This window comes from Chionomys nivalis, chromosome 2 (assembly GCF_950005125.1).
Source record: "Chionomys nivalis chromosome 2, mChiNiv1.1, whole genome shotgun sequence".
Classification (NCBI taxonomy): domain Eukaryota; kingdom Metazoa; phylum Chordata; class Mammalia; order Rodentia; family Cricetidae; genus Chionomys; species Chionomys nivalis.
The window spans coordinates 73485596-73507675 of record NC_080087.1 but is presented as its reverse complement, the minus strand read 5'-3'; the positions used below and the strand labels follow the sequence as shown (position 1 = coordinate 73507675).

The 22080-nt window shown below is 46.2% G+C and overlaps 1 protein-coding gene across 5 annotated transcripts in view; it reads right to left on the bottom strand.

Moving 5' to 3' along the window:
* Positions 1-6826: 6826 nt before the first annotated feature.
* Lig1 (DNA ligase 1) overlaps positions 6827-22080 on the bottom strand; it is a 31464-nt gene continuing 16210 nt past the window's right edge. For all 5 annotated transcript variants that reach the window (XM_057755485.1, XM_057755477.1, XM_057755462.1 and 2 more), the window contains exons 14-28: positions 21879-21955; positions 20494-20585; positions 20186-20285; positions 19033-19118; positions 17709-17824; positions 16502-16597; positions 14716-14826; positions 14117-14188; positions 11862-12006; positions 11624-11706; positions 10273-10425; positions 9447-9500; positions 8539-8682; positions 7089-7181; positions 6827-6994 (exon numbers count right to left, since the gene is read on the bottom strand). In XM_057755485.1, the coding sequence (XP_057611468.1) occupies positions 6911-6994; positions 7089-7181; positions 8539-8682; positions 9447-9500; positions 10273-10425; positions 11624-11706; positions 11862-12006; positions 14117-14188; positions 14716-14826; positions 16502-16597; positions 17709-17824; positions 19033-19118; positions 20186-20285; positions 20494-20585; positions 21879-21955 (1506 nt within the window). In that variant the 3' untranslated portion in view covers positions 6827-6910. The remainder of the gene's footprint in view (positions 6995-7088; positions 7182-8538; positions 8683-9446; positions 9501-10272; positions 10426-11623; positions 11707-11861; positions 12007-14116; positions 14189-14715; positions 14827-16501; positions 16598-17708; positions 17825-19032; positions 19119-20185; positions 20286-20493; positions 20586-21878; positions 21956-22080) is intronic.

Here is a 22080-nt window from a genome sequence, read left to right as displayed (position 1 = left end):
ACTCCTAGCTTTGGTCTTTGATCATTTATAGAAGTCTTCAGAATACACGTTTCCTATTTCCTATTGGAATTTTTGATTCAGTCTCCATGTTTATTCAATCATCCAGAACAGTATGGTTGGTTGGTTGGTTGGTTTTACAGAAGGCACTGGATTTTTAAATTTCCTGGTGAGACATGTCGTCCACAGTGACTGGGAATGACTGGACCACTTTTGAGTTGGGGGCCTGTGAGAGACCCCCCCACAAGGAGTTTCCCAATGGTATTGGGTTGCCTTGTCTGTTTTTTGTTGATCTGCATTCATTGGTCCAATGTCAGCCCTTGCCACACCTCCTACATAATCCAGAAGGTTGATACCTTCTATTTTTGCCATTCTCAGAGGAGCCAATATTTCTAGGAATTCCTTGTCTACAATCCCTTCTCAGATGTCCTATTTTTACCTCAATTAAAACATTTAGCATTTTGATGTCTCATACCTTTGGAAATTGCTTCTCCTACCGAAGATTCAGTATTATAGTCAAATGTCTCAGTGTTTAATGTATGCAGGATCCATTAATCCATTGGTGCTGATATAACCTTTAAAGGCCCAAGTATCTTTTTGCATTCTAAGTTAGCGTTTTCAAAAGTCAGGGATTCAATAAGTACTCATCTAGCTTCTGGGTCTGTTACTCCTTTTAGCTAATCTTTGTAAAAAGTCACTAAAGGTTTCTCTCTGGACCTATTTAACCCTGATATATGATTCATCTTCCTGATTCTTGAATCTTGTCCCAACCATTTATGGTTGCTTTGTGGCATAGGGACAAGGCTTGTTAATCATAAAAAGTTTGAGGCTAAGGGTCAGCAAAACTGTCCTCGCCAAGAATTTGATCTTGGGTAGTCTTAAGTCCTTTGCTTTTCCCTGTTGTTCTAAAATTTTGGCCTCTTCTCACAAATAATATTTCCACAGTAATTGTGGCCCATCACCCAGGACTGCTGATACAAATTAAAGCCAGTCATGTGGGGTGGCCTTATTGCTAGAAGCCTGTCTTTACCATCTCCCTAACAAATGCTGAATGCAAGCCCTAAGATACTACTGCTTGCTTAATTTCATTTAGGTTTTTCATTTCTATAGGTATCCATCTACCTTCTTTGGATACTTTTGGGGATTTAGAACTTGATGCTTTGTCAGAGTAGATTACAGGGTAGGAAGCTAAAACCCTGAGTAAGTCAGGTGAAGTTAAATCCTGTCCTTGTAACTTCTTTCACTGCTCATCAACTCCAATAATTTCCTCAATTGCTTTAAATCTTTTTATTACTGTCTTGTGTAAAGCCTGAATCTCCAGGCCTATATATATTTCTAGTGATTTCATTGAGGTACCTAGCCTCTGGTCCTCATTCTGCACGTGTGATTCTAAGGTCTGAAGTTTTTCCTTTAAAGATAACACGTCATCCTTGGACATTATTTGAATAGTATGCAGACTGCCTTCCTGGAGAAATACTCTTTCTGTTAACCTATCATAACTTTTTAACCGATTTTGACTGTCAAATTCAATAGTATGAATTTTTTCAGATAATTTCTCAGTACTCTTTGACACAAATTGAATTTTGCCTGTCAAATTAATGTTATTCTTTACAATAGTATTATTTTTTTTCCGGTTACTTTTGATTTTCAATAGTATTAATCCCTCAGCTAGCTTTTCATTATTAGTCTGTAAAGACTGTATCATTTCTAAAAATACCTCATTCTTGACTTTGTTATCAAACCATTTTCTTAAGGATATAATATAAAGAAAACAATGAGTCCTAATATCGAATAAATGGATGTATCACAGTAACCATATAAGCCCTGCAAAATACACTTCATAGTATCAGCAAAAAGGTTATTAAAATTTTGCATGGTAATTGTTGGCCATTACACAACTTTCAAGTTTACTGATTTATTTATTAATCAAATAGTTACCTTGTTATTAGATTTGGTAAATTGTTGATGTAGGAGGTTCTTCTATCTATGTTTTGCTTTCATTGGTTTAATAAAGAAATTGCCTTGGCTTTTTGATAGGGAAGACTTAGGTAGGCAGAGAAGACAGAACAGAATGCTGGGAAGAAGGGCAGAGTCAGAGATTTCCGCCATGGAGCCAGCTGCCAGGCATGCTGAATCTTTCCTGGTAAGCCACAACCTCATGGTAAAATACAGATTATTAGAAATGCGTTAAATCAAGATGTCAGAATTAGCCAATAAGAGGCTAGAACTAATGGGCCAGGCAGTGTTTAAATAAATAGAGTTTTCTGTGTGATTATTTCAGGTATAAACTAGCCAGGCGGCGGGACATGACCCACCACTCCTCTTACTACAAATTGTTTTAGGTGTAATGATCTTTATTGTCCAGCAGGTTTTGCGGTTGCAGCTGCATGGCGAAGACTTGCGGCTGATGGCAGCGCAACCGGTGGCGACAAGAACAGTCCTGTGCGGCTTTGGTTTTCAGCCGTGGTGCCTGACAAATATGCTTGGCTTGACAAGTAAAAGTAATTAAATCAATTCCACACACAGAGCAAGGAGCCTAGAACTTATAAGCAGGGAGGAACGAGGCAGTGGGGGGTGGGGGTGTGCGTGAGCCTGGAAAATTTCCAAGTCACCTCACTTAGCTCCTCTGTGGTGGGGTTTTACAAAAAGCCCACTTAGTAGGTGAAAGCAAGCGAGGTGAGCAGGAAGGAGGGGGATCTTCTGGGCTGTGGACCTTTGGACCTTTTAGACCAGTCTATCCAGTAGGTGTGAACTTGGGATCTACCTGGGGCACCAGATGAAGATAGACACTAAAAAGAAATCCCACACTAGCTCAGAATTGAGTATAATAGAGGGTTATTTATTTAGAGGTAGACTCAAAGATCACAGTCTTCTGCTCAGGAACAGCAACCGAATCCAGCAGCCAGAAGAGAGAGGGAGCATGCACTTTACTTCAGCATTTATATTAGAGGCCACTCCCAAATGAGCTGGTAACTTAAAGGCTACTGGCTGAAGGAGTTCCTATAGCACCTTATAGTGTGGATAAGGTTTTCTTTTACCAAAAGACATAAAAAATAACTGTACCTATGAGGGGGAGCCTCGAGTACGAGCCTCAGTACCCCTCAGGGCTCAGAACTGGATGTCTATAGCAGGCAAGGAACTGAGGGTAAAAAATTAACTCAAGTACATTACCTCTGCATGTTCTCTATTTTTCATGTGAGGGGAGAAAGTGAAGAGGTGTGGAGTAGAATAAAGGGAAGAAAGGAGAGTAAGGGGAAGAAGTACAAAAATAGTGAGGAGAAGAATAAAGAGTAAGGGCTGATCTCCACGAGGTTGCCAGTTTTTACAGAAATAGTTGGGAAATTCCATAGGCAAAAACAATGATAATATGCATATCAAAATTACAAAGAGGGCAGGTAGAACCTGACAGAACTGTAGTACTCTGGAACAGATGACCCGACCCAGGAAAGAGCCAGTATTCAAGGGGAAGTATCTAACATTCCAAACCAGTAGGTAAATGTCCCTGAACCGAACTCATCCGTTCTCCTCATCTAATCTCTTTTGTGATAACCAGCTTTGGGGATGCCCAGATTTGTTGGTTAGCAAAGGTAGACCATGCTGCCTTTCTGCTCAGTCCTGTCTTCTATAGAAATTTCTATGTAGTCTGTTAGCAAGTACTTTTGTGGGACTGGTTCTATGTAAATTTGACTGTTAGAGCAAAGAGTGAATGCCATCACTCCAAGGCCTCTTGGCGTGGGGGAATAGAACAAGGTTGTTCCACTGGCTGTGTAGAAGACACACTGCTGAGGTGCTTTGGGAACAAACCCCATTTCAAAGGGAAGAATCATGGCTTCACAAGGTTTCCACAGATATGACAGTGACTTTTCCAAAAGACAAGTGTCCCCACAGCTCTGCAAAACGGGTTATTCCATGTGGACGTGTACATATACACTTCACGTGGATCTGCCTATTGGTCTGTCAGTTGTGCATTCACTGTAGAGTCTTGTGGGCTCCAACATGAACCAATAGAATAGCTTCATGGGAGGGGGTGAAGTCATGCATGAGACATTTAAGACAAAGCCTGACTCATTTTGTGTCCATATGGAAAAAAGTGGTGAATTCCATTCACAACTGGCTGGTTTAAAAACTCCTTCCCAGCAACCTTTGTAGTAGGTGTAATCACGTGACTGAGATCTGATCATTCTGATTCACCTTGAATTGGGAGTGTCGCTTCCAGTTCAACCCCTCATGTTGCTCTCTGAAATATACTCAAACCCCTGTTCTATCATCTTTTCACCTAGACAGGCCTGTGACAACTTTTAAGATGAACAGGATTTCACTCTCTGGGGAAAGATTATTAAGCCCACTGCTCACCTAACTCCAGGCTTGTTTCTTCAGTGTCTACATACTCTACACTTCAGCATGATTCCTTCCTAGCAGACTCGATCATAATAGGTTCCATATTCTTATGGGTGTGCGTGAGGTCCACATGGCATACTTACTGTGAATATGAGGCCTGAAGCAGAGAGCTCAAGCTAAATCCTGTCTCAGCCCTCCCCCATCACTCAGAATTTCCACCTGTTAAATGCAAATCACTTATAAACTAGAGGGGCTCACTGGTGAGAATGAGAGGAAAATCAATGGCAAGGCAAGAAGGCAAAAAGCCACTTGGTTCAGGCTCATGTTTAACACAACTAGATACCATGAGTACTGTGCTGGCCAGAGAACATTAACCCCTGTGCTTCAAGCTCCTTCTTGCCTCACCTTATTTAACTTTTATAACAGCCCAGGCAGGATGCCAATTGTAGCCAACACAAGACCCCAAAGACAACTGTTTCTGTGTGTATATATACATGATCCTATTGGTGTAGTCACGTGGGTGTGCAGGTACATGTGTGCTTACGTATGCTCAAAGTTAGTGTCAGGTATCTTCCTCAATCACACTCCACATTAGTTTTTGAGGTGGATCTGGTCTTTCACTTAATCTAGAGCCTGGCAATTCAGTTCATGAGCCACAGGGATCCTGCTGTCACTATTGCTTCTATGCTGGCATTATAGGCGCATACTACAATGCCTTACCTTTTTTTTAATTATGAGTTCTGGGGCAGACTGGACTTAGATCTTCATGCTTACACAGCAAGCACTTTACTGACTAAGCCATCTCCCTGCCCAGGACAACTGCTTTTAAAGGGCTTTGTGAGGGAAGAGTTGTGTCAAGTTGACACAAGGTAGGGAAGATGGAATCTTGACAAAATGTTTCCATTAGGTTGTCTGTAAGCAAATCTGTAGGGCATTTTCTTGATTGACGATTGATGTGAGAAGACCTGCTCATTATGGGGAGTGCCACCCTTGGGCTGATGGCGCACGCCTTTAATCCCAGCACTAAGTCAGAGGCAAGTGGATATATCTGTGAATTCGAAGCCAGCCTTGTTTACAGGACGAGGGCTGTTACACAGAGAAACCCTGTCTCAAAACACAAAAAGGAAGGAAGGAAGGAAGGAAGGAAGGAAGGAAGGAAGGAAGGAAGGAAGGAAGGAAGGAAGGAAGGAAGGAAGGAAGGAAAAGAAAAACAGGCCATGCAAGTCATGGGGAGCAAGCCAGTAGGCAGTACTTCTCTGTGGCCTCTGTATCAATTCCTGCCTCCAAGTTCCAACTGTGACTTCCCTCAGTGATAATGAAGTGAACCTATAAGCTAAAATAAACCCTTTCCCCCTGAAGTTGCTTTTGGTCATGGTGTTTTATCACAGCAATAGAAAACTCAACTACAATAGGCTTTACTGCGTCCCACGAGAATGGCTCTAGCTGTGCAGACCTGGATATGTCTCCTCCAGTTGGTGGTCAGAGAGCTAGCTGCTGCAGGTCCCTAGAAAGATGCCAGGGCCCAGTTCTTTCTGGAAACATCTCAGAAAAGCAGGGCTTTCTAGAAGATTCTCCCTCTCATCTTAGGGGCCTTTCTTTCACATCTGCCTAAGTTCTATAACATGTCTCTGTCTTCTCCAGCCTCAGGTGACCTTCAAGGACAAGACAGGCTAGGGCTATCTACGCCTCTGTGAGGACCACAGTCCCTCCTGAAGCACAAGAGAAAAGGAAAGGGACACTGCAGGATGACTAGCAGTGATGCCTAGTCTCTGGTCACGTGTCAAAGGAAGCTGGCACTCATCCAGTACTTCTGAGCACCTGTCATACACAAGACATTGTGTTCAGGGCGTGGCCATGAGCAAAGCAGTCAGTCACTTGTTGATCTTGTGGACTAAAGACGGAAATGCTCAATTGCGGATTCTAAGATGATGCCTGGTGGCAAGATGGTAGGTGACACACATTGGAACCACACACCTGGGACTGCAACTACTGTCTCCCAAGAGACAGTATTAGGAAGATATGGAACTGACTGCCAGCCTGGCCACTGGATTAAAGCCATGAGTGCTGGAGATCTTGACCAGGGTGCTTGGTGGCCCCTAGCAGTTTCAATGTCCTCATCTATATTTGCAGAAGACAGCATGACACTGTCAACCTGCCAGAGTACCGAGAGTTCAAAGAAGTTAAAACATGAAGGCTCTCAACTATTGCTATTAAATAATTAGCACTAGTGACATGTGGCTATTTACAATACAATTAGCTCTTCTAGTCTTAGGTGGCAATGGCCATGTGTTGAGTAGCTGGAGGCTGCCGGACTGTAGGGAACTGGAAACCTGAGTAGCACCAGGCATGTCATATACTATACCCCGTGTGAGCTCACAGAGTAATGCCACAGAGCTCAGTGTAGACCTCCTCACAGAGCAGGTACTTATAGTCATTTATTTAAGAAAATGAAACATCACAGTACCAGTATCCCACCCCTATTCCCCCCCCACACACACACACACCAGTCAACATCACCAAGCAAATAGTACCCAGGTTCCCTCAATCTCCACTCCAGGCCCAGGAGGCCAGGGGGTTAATAGCAGTCCTCAAAATCGGAGTCCAAGTCTGAGCTTTGCTGGTTCTGAATCTGACTCTGCTTCCGGTATAAACAGGCCACCTGAGGAAAGGGTAGAAGGTATCAGCAGCTCCTCCCCAGCTACTCCTACCTCTATGGTTCCTGGCAAGAATCAACCCCCTTCCCAGGGCCTCACCTGGTCACTGGTAGTGGCTTGCTCTGGCTGCTTGTCTCCACGGACACGAATGAACCGAGGGAAACGAAGGGAGATACCTTTTTCTTTGTCCACCTGTGGGAGAGAACAGTCATGGGGGTGGGGGATGGCAGGTTCTACAGGGCTCCAGTTGCAATAAGCTAACAAGTGATTCCCTAGTCTCTTCCTCTTTCCTGACTTGGGCCTTAGCTTATGGGACTGAGCAATGGGCTGTAAAGGTTAAAGAAGGTGTCAGCATGTTTGAAATCTTGGTACCCAATGTACAGTAACACTCAGGAAATACCAGCTGTTACTGTTATCTGTGCTGTTAGCACCCTGATGAGGACAAGTACTGAAAACCAGCTAGCAGCTCTCAATTGTCAAGCAGCTATGAGCCAGTTACCACAGCTCTCTGTGATGCTCATTCTCACCTATGAACATAGGCACACAGATTGGCATTTCTATGAGGCTTAAATGGGTAATGTGCCAGTTACTAAGCTATGGCTGCATCACTGGAAGTGTGTAGGACAAAGGTCAACTACTTGCACTTGGTACCAAGGGCCCTTGCTCTCTAGTATATAGTAAGTGTGATTTAAAGAGAGAGAGAAAGATAAACCAAGCCTGGAACAACTTGCTTGCAACCCCAGCTGCTCAGGAAGATGAGGCAGGAGAATTTCAAGTTCAAGGCCTGTGTGGGTTGATAAAAATTTGTCTCAAAATAAACAATATCAAAAGCACAAAAACAAAAACAGAAACACACGGTAAAGATAGAGGAAAGAAAGAAACGTATGATACGGCATAACACCCCAGTGAGGGGCCAGGGATGTGGCTCAGAAGTAAAGCACCTGCCTAAAGTCCCCCAGTGAGGGTCTGATCAGCAGTAGAGAACTTGCCCAGCATGCACCAGGCTCTGACTTAAGCACCAAATAACCCTAAAAGGCAAAAACCCAGGAGGTATACTTTTCAAACTACAGGTATGATTATACTCAGAAAGCATATGCCAGTCATGCTTCAGGAAGAACGGTCAAAGGAAAAGCCTTAAATTTGAGTGGTACTATCTCCTGTGTGCTGCCTACTGACTGCTATAGCCAACAAGGCTACATCACTGATCTGTTCTGACACAGGGACATTAGCCACGGAACTGCAAAACTTGGTAGCATGACAACTAATTCTGGGTGAAGTAGCAACTTCAGTCATGAAGGAAACACGCGGGGGGGGGGGGGGGGGGAGGCAAGCAGAATTTTCACCTAAGTCTAGGTTCTCAAGTTACTGTGGAAATGAAGGGCAGATGCTACCAAAGGGAACAATGTCACTGTCTTCTTACTACAACTGATATCTGACAGCCAAAAAATTCACAGCTTTTTAATCAACACACAGGAAGAGCATGACCCAGAGTGCCTCCCGATCAGTTCTGCCTTCCCTCCTGGAGTCTTTCCCAGACCCCAGCACTCACCAGGCCCCGTGCAGCAGGGTAGATGGGGGACAGAGAGAGATCTGCACACTTCACCTCCCACACGACACTGGGATCCAGCCAGTGGTCTGGAGCCACTGCCCCATCAATTCTCACATAGGGGCGTGGGGTTGGCAATACCAGGGCCTGCAGTGAGCAGAAGGAAAGGAGATGAGGTTAAGCCTCAAAGCCAGGGCAAGAGAAGAAAGTAGAGATGTTTCTCTAAAGCAGTTCTTTTTTTTTTTTTTTTTTTTTTTGGTTTTTCAAGACAGGGTTTCTCTGTGGTTTTGGAGCCTGTCCTGGAACTAGCTCTTGTAGACCAGGCTGGTCTCGAACTCACAGAGATCCGCCTGCCTCTGCCTCCCAAGTGCTGGGATTAAAGGCGTGCGCCACCACCGCCCGGCTCTAAAGCAGTTCTTAAGACAAAGAACTAGATATGGAGTATCCAAAGGAAATGGAAAAGGGAAGAAATAAGACACCATTGGGACTGAGAAGGAATACTAAAGATACAGAGAGGCAGAAGCCCAGAGACACACACACACACACACACACACACACACACAGGGAGAAGTTTGAGGAGGAAGGCACAAACCTAGGGAATAGCAGAGAGATATCCAAGAATGGGACAAAGATGGGGTCTGACCTGAAAATACCAATATACAGGACAGAGATTCACACCTCAAAATGCCTGAGACCAGTAAGAGAGATAGTCTTTCTCTAGAGGCTCATAGCACTTCTAAGGGACAGCTCCCAGATGTATGTTGTGCTGGGATATGCAGTCCCTTGGCCAGCATCTCCAGGAAGTAGTTGGCAGATCTGGCACTTGAACCTAGATGTTCTCAGAATCCATGCTGTCAGCACCCTGGCACAGGTGAGTGTGATGAGAGGCACTGGGTAGTCACAGGACCTACCTTCAGGCTCTTGTGATGCTCCTCCAGCTCTTCATCACTGAATCCAGTTCCCAGCTGCAGGAGAATATGGCAAATTAGAAGCTCATCTGACCAGCTAGGGTGATGCTACTGAACACTGGGCCAAAACTCTTAGGAAATAAATGAAAGGCTGTACATGTCATGTACTGCCATTTGTTTTCTAGAAAAATCTATCTCCTCTGCTGTGTCTCTCCAATGTCTAGGCAAGGTCTCTACCACTGAGCCACACCCCAGCCCCTCACTGGGGGATTCTAGGCAGGGGCTCTACCACTGAGTCATAGCCTCAGCCCCTCACTGGAGGATTCTAGACAACACTTATACTGCTGAGCTACATGCACTGACCTTGTGACTCTCCTACCTCCCAAGAGCTAGGATTACAGGCTTGCACCACCACTCACCACTCCTGCTCTTAACACTACCAGCAAACTTAAAACTATCATTTAGGAAATGCTAAAAAGGAAGTAGTCATAATCTGTGCTGGCAACTAGCATTAAACTGGTTATGTAAGTTCCTAGCTAGACAAGTCCTGTCTGTACTGATAGCCGTATTACTGGTTGCCTTCTGTCCTAATAATAATGCTTTTAAAACCCCATTCTGGATTAACACTGTAAAAATGCAAAAATATTGCAAAATATACTTTTGGCCACAGACTAGTACCCAAAATATGACAAACTACAAGCCACCTGATCACATGGGTAAATGTGAGATATCACTCATTTAATCAGAGATAGTGGAGCCTGAACATGCACATCTCAGAGTGTAACTGTATCCCTCCCCATCATGTGACCAGCACCCAACTCCCCAGGACCTTGCATATGGCCTGCAGCTCTTCACTCTCTTCATCATAGGCAGCCAACAGGAAGCCCCCATACCGGCCAGCACGCTTCCCCCGACCCAGATAGGCACCAATCACCACAAGATCCAGAGTGTCACCCACACCGTCAAGGTAGTCCTTCTTCAGCTGGAGGAGAGAAGTGAGGGATGAGAGGGGAGAAGGGCAGATGGGCTTGTCCTTAAGTACCTGAGAACTCCGAGGAAGAGGAGCAAAGCTCATGGGGAAGCTGCAGCTGAAAGGACTTTTCATCTTGAAACAAAGCAAATGGTTGGAAGTATGTGAGGGGAATCATCTTTTATCTTTCCAGGCTGAGCAGGAATCTGGATTCTCCTGCCTCAGTCTCCAGAGTGTTGGGGTTACACTATGTGTCACACACAGCTCAGGGATCCTCTTGTTTCCCTTTGCTTCAGTCCCCAAACAGTCAAGGTTAACTTACTCAACCCATTCCTTCACACTTACCCATCCACTCCAGAAACACTTATGAAGCACCAGCTAAGTGCCAGACAGGTACGTAAGCAGGCACAAGAGTCAACTACTGCTAAGGCAGGGAAGGCTTACACACAATGAGTTGCTTCTAGACAGAAGAAACAGACCACAGCCAAGAGGAAATGCACAACAGGCCTAGCTTGCCCAGTGATCCAACTGCCATCTTGTGCAAGAAAACACTCCCCCACACCCTTCTCACTTTTACCCAAACCTACATCACACTGGCTTATTCTCTGTAAAGTAGCCAGAGTACCTCTGCAAAGTGACAATAGGATCAGACTTTCTCTGAGACTCTGCTGACTTCCTGAACCCAGTTTCATCTCACAGGGCCCAAGGTGATACACAGTCTACAGCCTGCTCCCCTGACCTCCCCTGCCCACCCTGTAGCCTCCTGGCCCTTGCACCTGTGGCTCTCCAGTCCAGCTGCTCTACCCTCATCTTCACACGGCCCACCCCTTCCTGCTGTCCAGAGCTGGACCCAGATGTCCAGCTGGATGGCTTTTCTGTACCCAAGCCCTCCCTAACAGGATGTCTCTTTCCTCATGAGCTCACCAGAGACGGTTTATCTTGGAACAACCCTGAGGACTCTCCTTTGTGTACTTCATATAACAATGACACAGCACAGGGAGCACAGAGACCTGGCTTGGCTTCCTCACCCTGATATAGTTCACAGTGAGTTACAGGAAGAGCCATTAGCCATGCTTTGCTGAGGCAGGACATGTGACTGGGTTGGAATCATATAATGGGACCCATGCTCAAAGAGGAAGTGTTTGGAGACTCCACTGCATAGTGGGGACAGACATCCATACTGGGAAGGCCAGGCAGAGGCCAGAATCACCTTGAGCCAATTGTGTGACCTCTTGGCGATCTCATAGGTGGCATCAACATCCAGGGTCTTCACCATCAGCCCCTCACAGGAGTCTGTAGGAAACATGGAAGCCTGGTTGCGAACCAGTGGCTCACGAGGCCTGAGCAAGCAGGATTCCAAGCCAATCTCAGGGGTTGGGAAATGGAAACATGGCCAGCCCAGGCTACAGCAAGGTTTCAGACCCTGAGAGAGATCTGGTTGCACTCACCCTTCACCGACTGCTCCAAGAACTCAGCGATCTGCTCGATATCTTTGGTGTCCAGGGAGGTGGCGAAGACAAACTCACCCTCCGTCTCCACAAAGTTCTCCCGGAGCAGTTGCCGGCGTCGAGACAAGGGCTGGCGAGTCAGGGACTGAGGAGAGAAAGTGGACAACACTGAGGAAATAAAAACAAACAAACAAAAAAAGCCCAGACCTTAACAGTGTACACAGGGGCCACACATAACACATGGTTACAGAAAGCTGAGGAAGAAGGAGCCAGCGGCCAGCAGGACTGCCAGAACTCTAACTGCAGGTGGAGGGATCAGAGAAAAGCAGAGCCCCCTAGTATGCTCAACTCAGGATTACCTAATGGGAAGCCATCATCCAGCCAGCCAGAATGAACACTTTGTGGAGCTATAATTTAATGTCTATCTATTATTAATTTGTTTATCATAATATGAAGATGTGGGTACCCATGGCATATGTGTGGAGGTCAGAGGATAATTCTGTGGAGTCAGTTCTCTCATCTTCACACAGGTTTCAGGGACTGAAGTCATGTTACAAAGCTTGCCAGGCAATCACTTTTATAAATGCTATCTCGTAAGCCCCATTTCTTGTTATTTTTAATACTATCCAACAAAGGTTAGAGCCATGACGTTAACACACATTTTCAAAAGGATCATCCCCACACTAACGAAGGACTGAGAATCCCCTTCGAAATGAGAAAGTGATTATCAATGCAATGGTCCCTCAATATCTACGGGAATGAGTTTGGGAGCCCCCCGCCATCCCAGTTATCAAAATTCACACATGTTAAGGTCCTTTATAAGCAAAGGTGAAATAAGTTAGGCAGGGGTTGATGCCTGCTTACTAACTCAGGAGGATGAGGCAAGATCACACACATACAAACTTTATAAACACAGACAAGACAGACAGAACATGAATAAGATGTTATCTATCCATGGGAAAGCTAGCCTCTGCTAACCTTACTTCTCTATAACAAACTCATCTGTCTAGTCAAAACAATCTGCACTCTGTGGCTCAATTAGCCAGAAATGTATACACCATTATTTCTCCTCATAGCCCAGTGACAGATTCAAGTCTGGACCAGGTACAGAGATTTGACTGGAACTGCCCAGACAGAAGACATCAAGAGAGAAGCAGAAAGAGAAGTTAAGAAAAGAATGGGAGATCTTGTCACTCAGCCCAACCCCCTAAAGCACAAAGGAGGAGTTCTCTCCAGGCTGGTTAATAACGATTTCTGTGACAGGAATCATCAGCTTCTTAACTAGTATAGTACCCTAAGTGACCATTTTCAAGCTTTCATTCTTAAGACCCTTTATAGCCTTTTTTTTTTTTTTTAATTTTTATGTTTTTAGCAGATACTGGAGATATAAGATGGTTTCATAAATAGTAGGCAGGTACTTTACTTCTGAGCTCCAGCCCCGCACTGGGGGATTCTACACAGGGGCTCTACTACTGAGACACACTCCCAGCCCCTCACTGGGGGATTCTAGGCAGGAGCTCTACCACTGAGCCATGCCCCAGCCCCTCACTGGGGGATTCTAGACAGGGGCTTTACCACTGAGCCATGCCCCCAAACCCTCACTGAGAGAGTCTAGGTAGGGGATCTACCACTGAGTCACAACTTGTTAAAAAGTACTTGAGGACTCTCTTCAAAGGGCTTCTATTTAGGGGTAGGGGAGAGGTGGTCATTACTTCTTGATATTAATGATATCAGAAATTTAAAATATAGTTAATTCGTTAAAAAAACAGTGCATTCAATATGTCAAAATAGCACTTATTTTTTTCCCCTTTTTATGGTCTGCAAACAGAGCTTATGACCTTGAGCAAGCCAGGCAGGTACCCTACCACTATACTACACCTACACACCTCCAGACAGTGTATATTATAAAACACACATCTACTTAAAAATAGTGAGAAGAGAGGCACTGGCTGATTAACAGTATGCAGACCCTTTTGCTCAACAGAACAGAGGCTGGTTTTTTCATTGCTTCTGAAATCACTGAGAAAAAACTCCACTTCTATCATAGAGATGTAAAACTGCATGAGGAGTCCTCAAAATCACTGCAAGAGGTCTGGGGGCCTCTGGTCTATTGAGCCCACATTTAGAAAGCCACTGCCTGAGCAAGACACGGCAACTCAGTGATGGAGCAGAATCAGAAATGGGAGCCAGAGACAGCTCCAAACTCACTCCAACCTGCCACTCTGTGTGGCCACCTGTCACAGAGCAGAACTCACCTCTCCGTTGAGGAAGATGAGATCAAAGGCATACAGACACACCTGCACCTGTATCTCTGATGCATCCACCTCCTAGTAACAAAATAAAGAACAGGCATGAGGGAAGGGGAGATGACCTTCTGTGCCCTATCCCATCATGCCCCTCTCCCCAGAGAAGGTCACACTGCCGAGGAGGCAGCAATGCTGCAGACACAAGTCCTGAGTGAGGATGGCTTCTGGGAAATCCTGACTTCATTCTCCTTCACTGCATGATTTGCTTTCCACCCTCCCCCTGCTGGTAGCTAATGATGATAAAAATGCCACAATTCTAGCCAACTAGATATAAAAGAAAAGCCAGCTGAGGTAATGGATGTGTGACCTCCCCAGTAGGCCTTTCATAGAGAATGAAATATAGGAAAAGGACCCTTCTATCTTTCCTAACTGGGATCCTGGGGTGAGACTGTGATAGCTGGAATGATAGTAGTCACTTCGCCAAGGCTAGGAGATCCACATCCAGATTCATTCTGACCCTTAGGGGGCCAGGCAGGACCCAAAGTCAGGACCGGGAGGAAAGACACAGAGTGTGGCAATGCAATAGGGAGTTGATGGGCCGATGCTACCTTGCGCTTTCGTGTGGTGAGCACTTGGAATGGCTGGATCTGCTTCTTTTCCCGATCCCAGGCCACAGCCTCAGTGTCCAGGATGAAAGAAGTGACAGAGGGGAGTTTAATCTGCAAAGTGAGGATAGAGGTCAAAAGACAGACGCAGGCCAATGAATTCCTTTTCCCTCCATTGTTCTCATGAACCACAACTGACCTCAGCAAGACACAAAGACCTTCCTGAGTCCTCACTAAGGGGCACTAGCTTTCCTGGTGACTTGCCATTTTGCAGCAGCACCCACAGAGAAACTTCCCTCTTCCTCCAACCACATTCAACTTCCCCTGAACCCTTGAGGTTCCCCTCTGAGGTCTCTGAGCCTTCACCTCACCACACCCTGCCTCAACCACCCCAACTACTGGTCCCCAATCCTGCACTCTACAATAGCATCTCTGGCCAGCAGCCAAGGTGACTTTCACAAACCCTGATTATTACTGCTAGGCTTACTATTAAAAGTGGTGTCACTTCTTTAGACTCTGGAGAACTCTTCATCAGCCCCAGTCCTCTCTTCACTTCAGCAAATCAGCTGGCCTGTGTCTCTGAGGGGCAGGTATCTCACAGCACTGGGCCTTTACACACCCAGTTCCCTATGCAATGCCTGCCTTCCTCCCTACCCTCTTTCCTATGGTCTGCCTTCCCTGGGAAGCCTTCTTTTCCCTCACTAAAACACTGGTACAATGCCAGGGGTTGCCTTTCATGTTACATCCCAGATCTAGCTGTACGGTTTAAGACACTGCATGACAATTCAAAAATGTCCAATTCAAATCTCCTTTTCCCTCAGCGAAAGGAACTAAACATAGGGCCTTCAGGACCACATGCCAAGAGTGGCATGCCTTCAGCCTTCATTGTTGGGACTAAAGAAGAGTGCTCTACTGCTAAGTCACACCCCCAATTTCTCATCGTAGACTCTAGGCCATTGTTCGAACACTAAGCAATGTCCCAGTCAGTTATGGCTCTTATTCAGGGTCACAGATGATGGACCTTTTCTTCAGAGTCTATAGTGCACCCCTCTAACAAAGGCAGCAAGCCCTGGCTGTGCTACCTACCACAGGCTACAGCACACAGCAAATGCCTAATCAACATTTGCTAAGTGAATGGGCACAGAAAACATGCTCCATAAGGGTACTTCCAGGAAATAACAAAACCAAGATGTGCTCAGTGGTTAAGAGTACTTGATGTTCTTACAGAGGACTTGGGTTCAATTCCCAACATGGAGGAAGAACAGAGAAACTCCTGGCCCAAGGCCTAGCCCTGCTCTGCTCTGAGCTACTTGTAAAGCCACAGCTGCTCACAGGCCAGTGCCCTTTAGGTCCTCTCTTGGCCTCACTACTGGACAGGCTTCAGACTGATCCAGGATTCTACTAAGGATGTTACTCAGAACCTGTGCTAGACAGTGCCCACAAGTTGAAGCCAAAGGGGCCAAGGGTAGGGGTAGGGGTCCAAGAAAGCATTAACTTCCCCATGGGCTGGGTGAGACATAGCCTAGAGCCTCCTTTTCCCTTTGTTTCTATCTGGAAGTGTGGCAGTTGCAGGGAGACAAGAATAGGATGCAAGCTAGACAACCAGGACAGTGGAATCAGAACAGCCTTGAATCACCTGCCTCCAGACTGCAAAAATAAGCAACATCTGCTCAGGCCATACTGAAGCAAGGCTGCTACACACAGCTACACATCTGTCAGTCTCCTAGTAAGCCCTAAGTAAGGTTGGTCCAGAGAGGTCTATACCACAGCTCAGCAGGCAGACACTCACCTTGGGGATGCGGCTGATGATGTCAGGGTACTTTCCTGTGTTGTCTTCCTGGTTCCTGCTGAAGATCTTCACCTCTCCACCTTCCAGAACATGGATCTACCATCACAGGGAAGGGAGAGAAAGTCAGGCAAGCCCTTCCTGTGTGGCACTGTCTTCAGACCCCACCTTCACTGGTAAGTTTGGGAAGCTCAGTGAGATATTACACAGATCTGAGCAAATCATCTTAAGTGTCCTGGTACTTGTAACCTGTGTATGGGATCTACCATCTTCTTCTTTTAACATTTATATAATGTGTGTATGCATATACATGCTTGTGTGCATGCGTGTGTGCACAAGATTTACCATACTGTTGAGTGTAGAGGTCAGAGAACAAGTTGAGAAGTTAGTTCTCTCCTTGCACCATGTGGGTCCTAGGGATCGAATTCAGGTCATCAGGCTTGGGAGAGCATCTTGCCTACTGAGTCATTTCACGAGCCTGGTTGCCTGCCTTCATTGCTTCTGACTTCTCATTTTCCCACCTCCCTTTCTTTGAAAGCTCATCCACCTTGCTGAATGCAACCAGACCTGTCATGAGTTGTGCTACAATTGAACCATTCTGGATTCTACTGTTGGCTTAGTTGTTTGAATGCTGTCTGGTCACAAAATTTAAGCAGGGTTTTACATATACATGCCATCTCACATGTATGGTATCTTTAACATATATATGCATATGTTTATAATCATGACCACTATTATAAACTATTTTCTGGTTGTCTTCTCAGTATTATTCTGAAGACTCACTGCTGAGGCTGTACATGTGGAATCCACTGCTGTGACTGCCTCAAAGCCTCAGGTACCACTCACCTCATGCGCTATCCCTTCCTCATGTGATAAACGCTAAACTAATACCAAATCCCACAGATACAGAAAAGCCACAGCACACTGTCCCAGGAGGTACATGCCTGTCACTGCGCTAAGATGACACAAGGACCTCCCAGAATGGCAACCATAAATCATATTGTATTCACCAAGCACCAGGGGAGTCAGCATCTCCTGACGACCCTTCTGTGGGTCAGAACTTCTAGCAACTCCCATTTTGCCATAAGCTGGAGATGATAGGTACTGCACTCACTGAACAGACGGGAGATTAAAGCCAAAAAGAGGACTGTACCATGCAGGACCTGTACTGAGTATCTTCCTCACACAGGAAGCCGTGCTTAGCCCATACCTGCGCCCGCTGCCCATCGTACTTATACTCGCAGGTGAAGTCCACTTCCTCAAAGCGCTTCAGTACCTCGCTGACACCCCGAGTGGGATGGGCCAGCATTGGTTTAAGAGGGATCCCTGGGAGGAGAAGAAAGCAAATTAGGATGGCACAGGGAAGGTGATCAATCAAGGAATTAGAGGGAGAGGCAAAGGCTACCAATGTGCCCAGGACCTACTACTCTCTTCTCCTGCCATCATGTCAAGGGGAGGAACACCCACATTTCAGAAGAGACACTTGGGTCCCCATATCAGCCTCCCTTATTATTCCAGGAATAAGAGCTTCTGCAGTCCACAGGAATCATGTAGTGAGATTTCAGTGGATAAGGCAGAAGGCTGACCCAGCAGAACAAATGGATTCTCATGGAGGCAAAACCAGTTCACATGGTGCTGGGCCTACCACCTTTTGCATATCAAGTGATTCTCACAGTGAATCTCTTGTGCAATCATAAGCACTCTCCCTTGGTGTAAGATTCAGCAGAGTATAGACAAGTGGGCACGACTCTTTCCCACGTACTGGTATACTGGGTCATCCCCCCTACTCTATGGGACCTCCAGTGGGAAATTTAGACTTGGTTCCCATAGTCTAATCTCCACTTCACTCCCTGAGGTACCTCCCTGCAACTATCTCCCATTTGGCAGGACCTGTAGTCAGGAAAGGAGTCTTTCATATAGATCACATTTGGGACCTTCAAAGATAAAGAGACGTCCAAGCTCAGGGAATTTTCTTTGTTTTGTGTGATATAAAAACTGGAAACTTTACAGAAGAACAGAAGGAAAAGAATAAAGAAACTGATGCAGAAAAATATGTAGTGGAGAGTTCATTTTCACCCTCAAATCGAAGTCCCGTGCCTGCTGTAAGTCTTCTTCTGAACCCCGAGGGGACACTGAGGCTGGCATTCAGAGGTCCCCAATAAAGAGCAGTATATGGTCGTATCAGTCACATTCTTTATGAGCAACATGATTAGCTCCCCTCTTTCCCTGATCATATAGGCTTTAGAGCAACAGCTTCAAGCTAGCAGAGAGACAAAAAAAGGAACCCAGGTCCCTGAATGACCACTGTAGCACAGACACATGCTGCCATGACCACCTGCCAGGCCAAGCCACTGCCTGCTGGGGAACCTTTGTTGCTGCAGCCCATGTTCCACTAAATTATAAGGGAGAGCTCAGAGAAAAAGGAAAGGGTCTCGGCAAAGGGAACAAGGACTCAGAAGCTGTCTGGATGTAGCTGCTCACACCGGCTCAATGCAGGATAGCAGTCCCAGCTTCAAGGGCCCATGGCATGATACCTGGGCTCAGCCTGCAGTGCTCTGGGAGACGTTCCAGCCCATGTTCCAACAGCACAGGGATGATTCGATCCAGGTCAGGCACCTCACTAGGAAAGGATTAGAGAGAAGAGAACAAGATGACAAGGTCTTTTGTTTTCTTCCGTGGTGCTAGGTGAAGAGGTAGAACCCAAGGTCTTAAGCATGTGAAGGAAATGTTCTGTTGCTGGGTCACACCCCCAGCCCAGATCAGGATGGATCTAGGCAGACATCAGGGGTTTCTAGGACGTGGATTCTAGGCAAGCACTGTATCACTGAAGCCATCCTCTTCGCCACTCACTGGTGGATTCTAGGCAAGCACTCAACTGCTAAGACACATTCCCACTCTGATTTTATAAGACAGGATCTTGCTACATACCCCAAGCTGGCCTATAACTTGAGATTCGAAGTGTGTACTGAGATTTCAGATGTACGACCACATCCAGCCCATAGAGGTTCTTTCTAGAACTTGAAAACGTCTTGTCTATATACAAATCCAAGTACAGAGATACCAGACCTGGGTTCCTGAACACCTCTGCTTCACTGTGACCATGTCCCCAACTCCTCGTCACTATGTGTCCTACTCTCAGTCACCATACATGCTGACTGGTTCCCTAGCATGTATCCTCCATCACCCTTTGCTCATGTCCTGAGAGCAGTAACTGGGTCCCACTCAAGGCTATTGCTGACAGAGTCTGGCAGATCGTAGAGCCTCCAGAGGCTGAGCCACTGGGAGATCTGTAAGAAATTCATGACTGCTGTGCGCCCAGTACCCAGGGCAGTCGGGCCCAGGTCAGGTGCCTTGGGGATATTTATGGAACCACTCACTGCTCTTTCCTCTAGCATGGTCACCAAGTCAAAGGTCCTTGGTCAGCTACTAACTAAAGTCCCTCCATGTGGCTCACTATAGAGCCCTAATCCTCTCTGTGCCTGTAACATCTATTATGAGTGGTCACCAGTCTCTTCTCTGGGTACCTTAGGGAGTCTTGTGCCTGCAGCCCCACATGCAGTCAGTGTCTGCCTCTCGCTGCTCACAACCCAGTGTCATCCCTGTCATGATCATGGTCCCTTGCTGTTGTTAGACCCATGTCAGTCACTCACGTGTTGGCCATCACTCTGCCCCATCCCTGCATCTCACCAGAAGGTCTGCTTCAAGATCATGCCTTGTTCTTCCAACCACATCTTTCTGGCCTCTGCTGTCTTGCCCTTCCCAGCATCCACAACAGCAGGGGGAAATTCTACGAAAAGACCCACCAGCAGCTTAGTGATGAACATGACCCTCAGCTACTCCAGGGTCCATGGTCCCAGAGGGCAGTATGTGGTATATGACATGGAAAGGAATGAGGTAAGCTGCCCAAGAACATTCAGAGGAGAATCAGGCAACAGATGGAGAAGGAAAGCCCTGAAAAAACAGTGATGGCATAAAAATAGGCCAGAACTACTCACCTTGGCCAGGGGGTGTGAGGCTCACAGCCTGGGCAAGTGCAGCCAAGACCGACTGCTCAGCCAGCCCAAGGCGCAGCCGTCCACTTAAGGACCTGAGGAAAAAGCATCAGGGGTGAGCAGGCTCACTACTCTCTAGTTTTGCCCTCTACAGTTTGCCTGCTCCTGTCTACCCAATCTCCCCAATCTCCACCTTTTGTGAAACCTCTTCAATGTCCTATCTTCCTAGCTTCAAAGGAACCCAAGATTATCACATAACCCCTAAATGACAAGGAAACTAAAGCCAGTCAGGAATGGCCATGACCACTATTTATCCCTGGGAGAAGGAAGCAGGAACCTCACAAGTGACAGGGTATGGGCTTGAGGAGGGAAAGTCACAGACAAGACTCTGCTAGTGGGTGTCACAGTCAAGAACCTGACCCAGCCCAGGCTGTGGTTTAAGCCAGTCACTACACAGGTAGCTAAATCGCCTGCACCTCCACCTCTATCAACTGCAGGCTCTACCTGACAGAGCGGCTGGGAGAACTGACGCCATCAAACAGTAGGTACAGAGCAGAGCACCTAAGAAATTGTCTCAAGACACACTTCAAGAGAGGTCAGTGACTTTCCTTCTACCGTCATGATAGCTTTATGTTGAACTCAGGCCAAGGCAGACATAAGTAATCAATCACAGAATTTACCCTTGAGCTCCAGGATCCTTCTCTAGGTAGGATCACCAGTGCAGGGGAGTTCACCCATGAAAGGAAATTATTATAGTTTAATAAGAAATATTCCCCACGAACAGGGGGAGGATAGAAGAGGAGAAGGGAAGAAGGAAGGGGAATGGGAAAAATGTATATAGTTCAATAAAAACAATTTAAAAGATAAATAAATAAATAAATAAATAAATAAATAAATAAATAAATAAAAAGAAAGAAATGTTCCCCACAAGCTCAAATTTTAATGCTTGTCCACAGCTGGTGGTACTATTTTGGGAGGCTGTGGTAACTTCAGGAAACAGGGCCTAGCCAATGGAAGCAGGCCACTAGGTCACTGTGCAGCAGATTATACATGCCTTGGTTCTAGTCTTACTGTTTCCTTGTCTGCTATGAGGAGACACACACACACACACACACACACACACACACTCCTGTTGCCACACACCCTATCAAGCCTTCCCCACCATGATGAACCCAAACCTTCCAAATCATGAACCAAAATATTCCTTTCCTCATCAGGCAGTTTGACCACAATAATGCAAAAGTAACTAACAAAGATTCCTATGCAAAGTCAGAAGTGTTGGTACTTTTCTCATCAGAAGGCAGTTAGGTTTTTAACAGTACCTGGGGCTGCCAGGTGCTCACCACTATGCCCATATGCCTCCCCAGTCTCATGAGTCCCATGTTTACCTGGCAATGAATCGGGCTTCTGAGTGGCGGCAGGCAACAAAAAGGCCCTTGATGATGTCCACCTTCTTAGCCATGGACTGAAAAAGTGGAGAACAGGCACAGCACCATCAGAGGAGAAACCAGACAATCTTCACCTTTGGAAAAGCTGCCACCACCACCGCCGCCACTACTATCACCTGTGGTAGCCTCTTGCTCTGAGGGC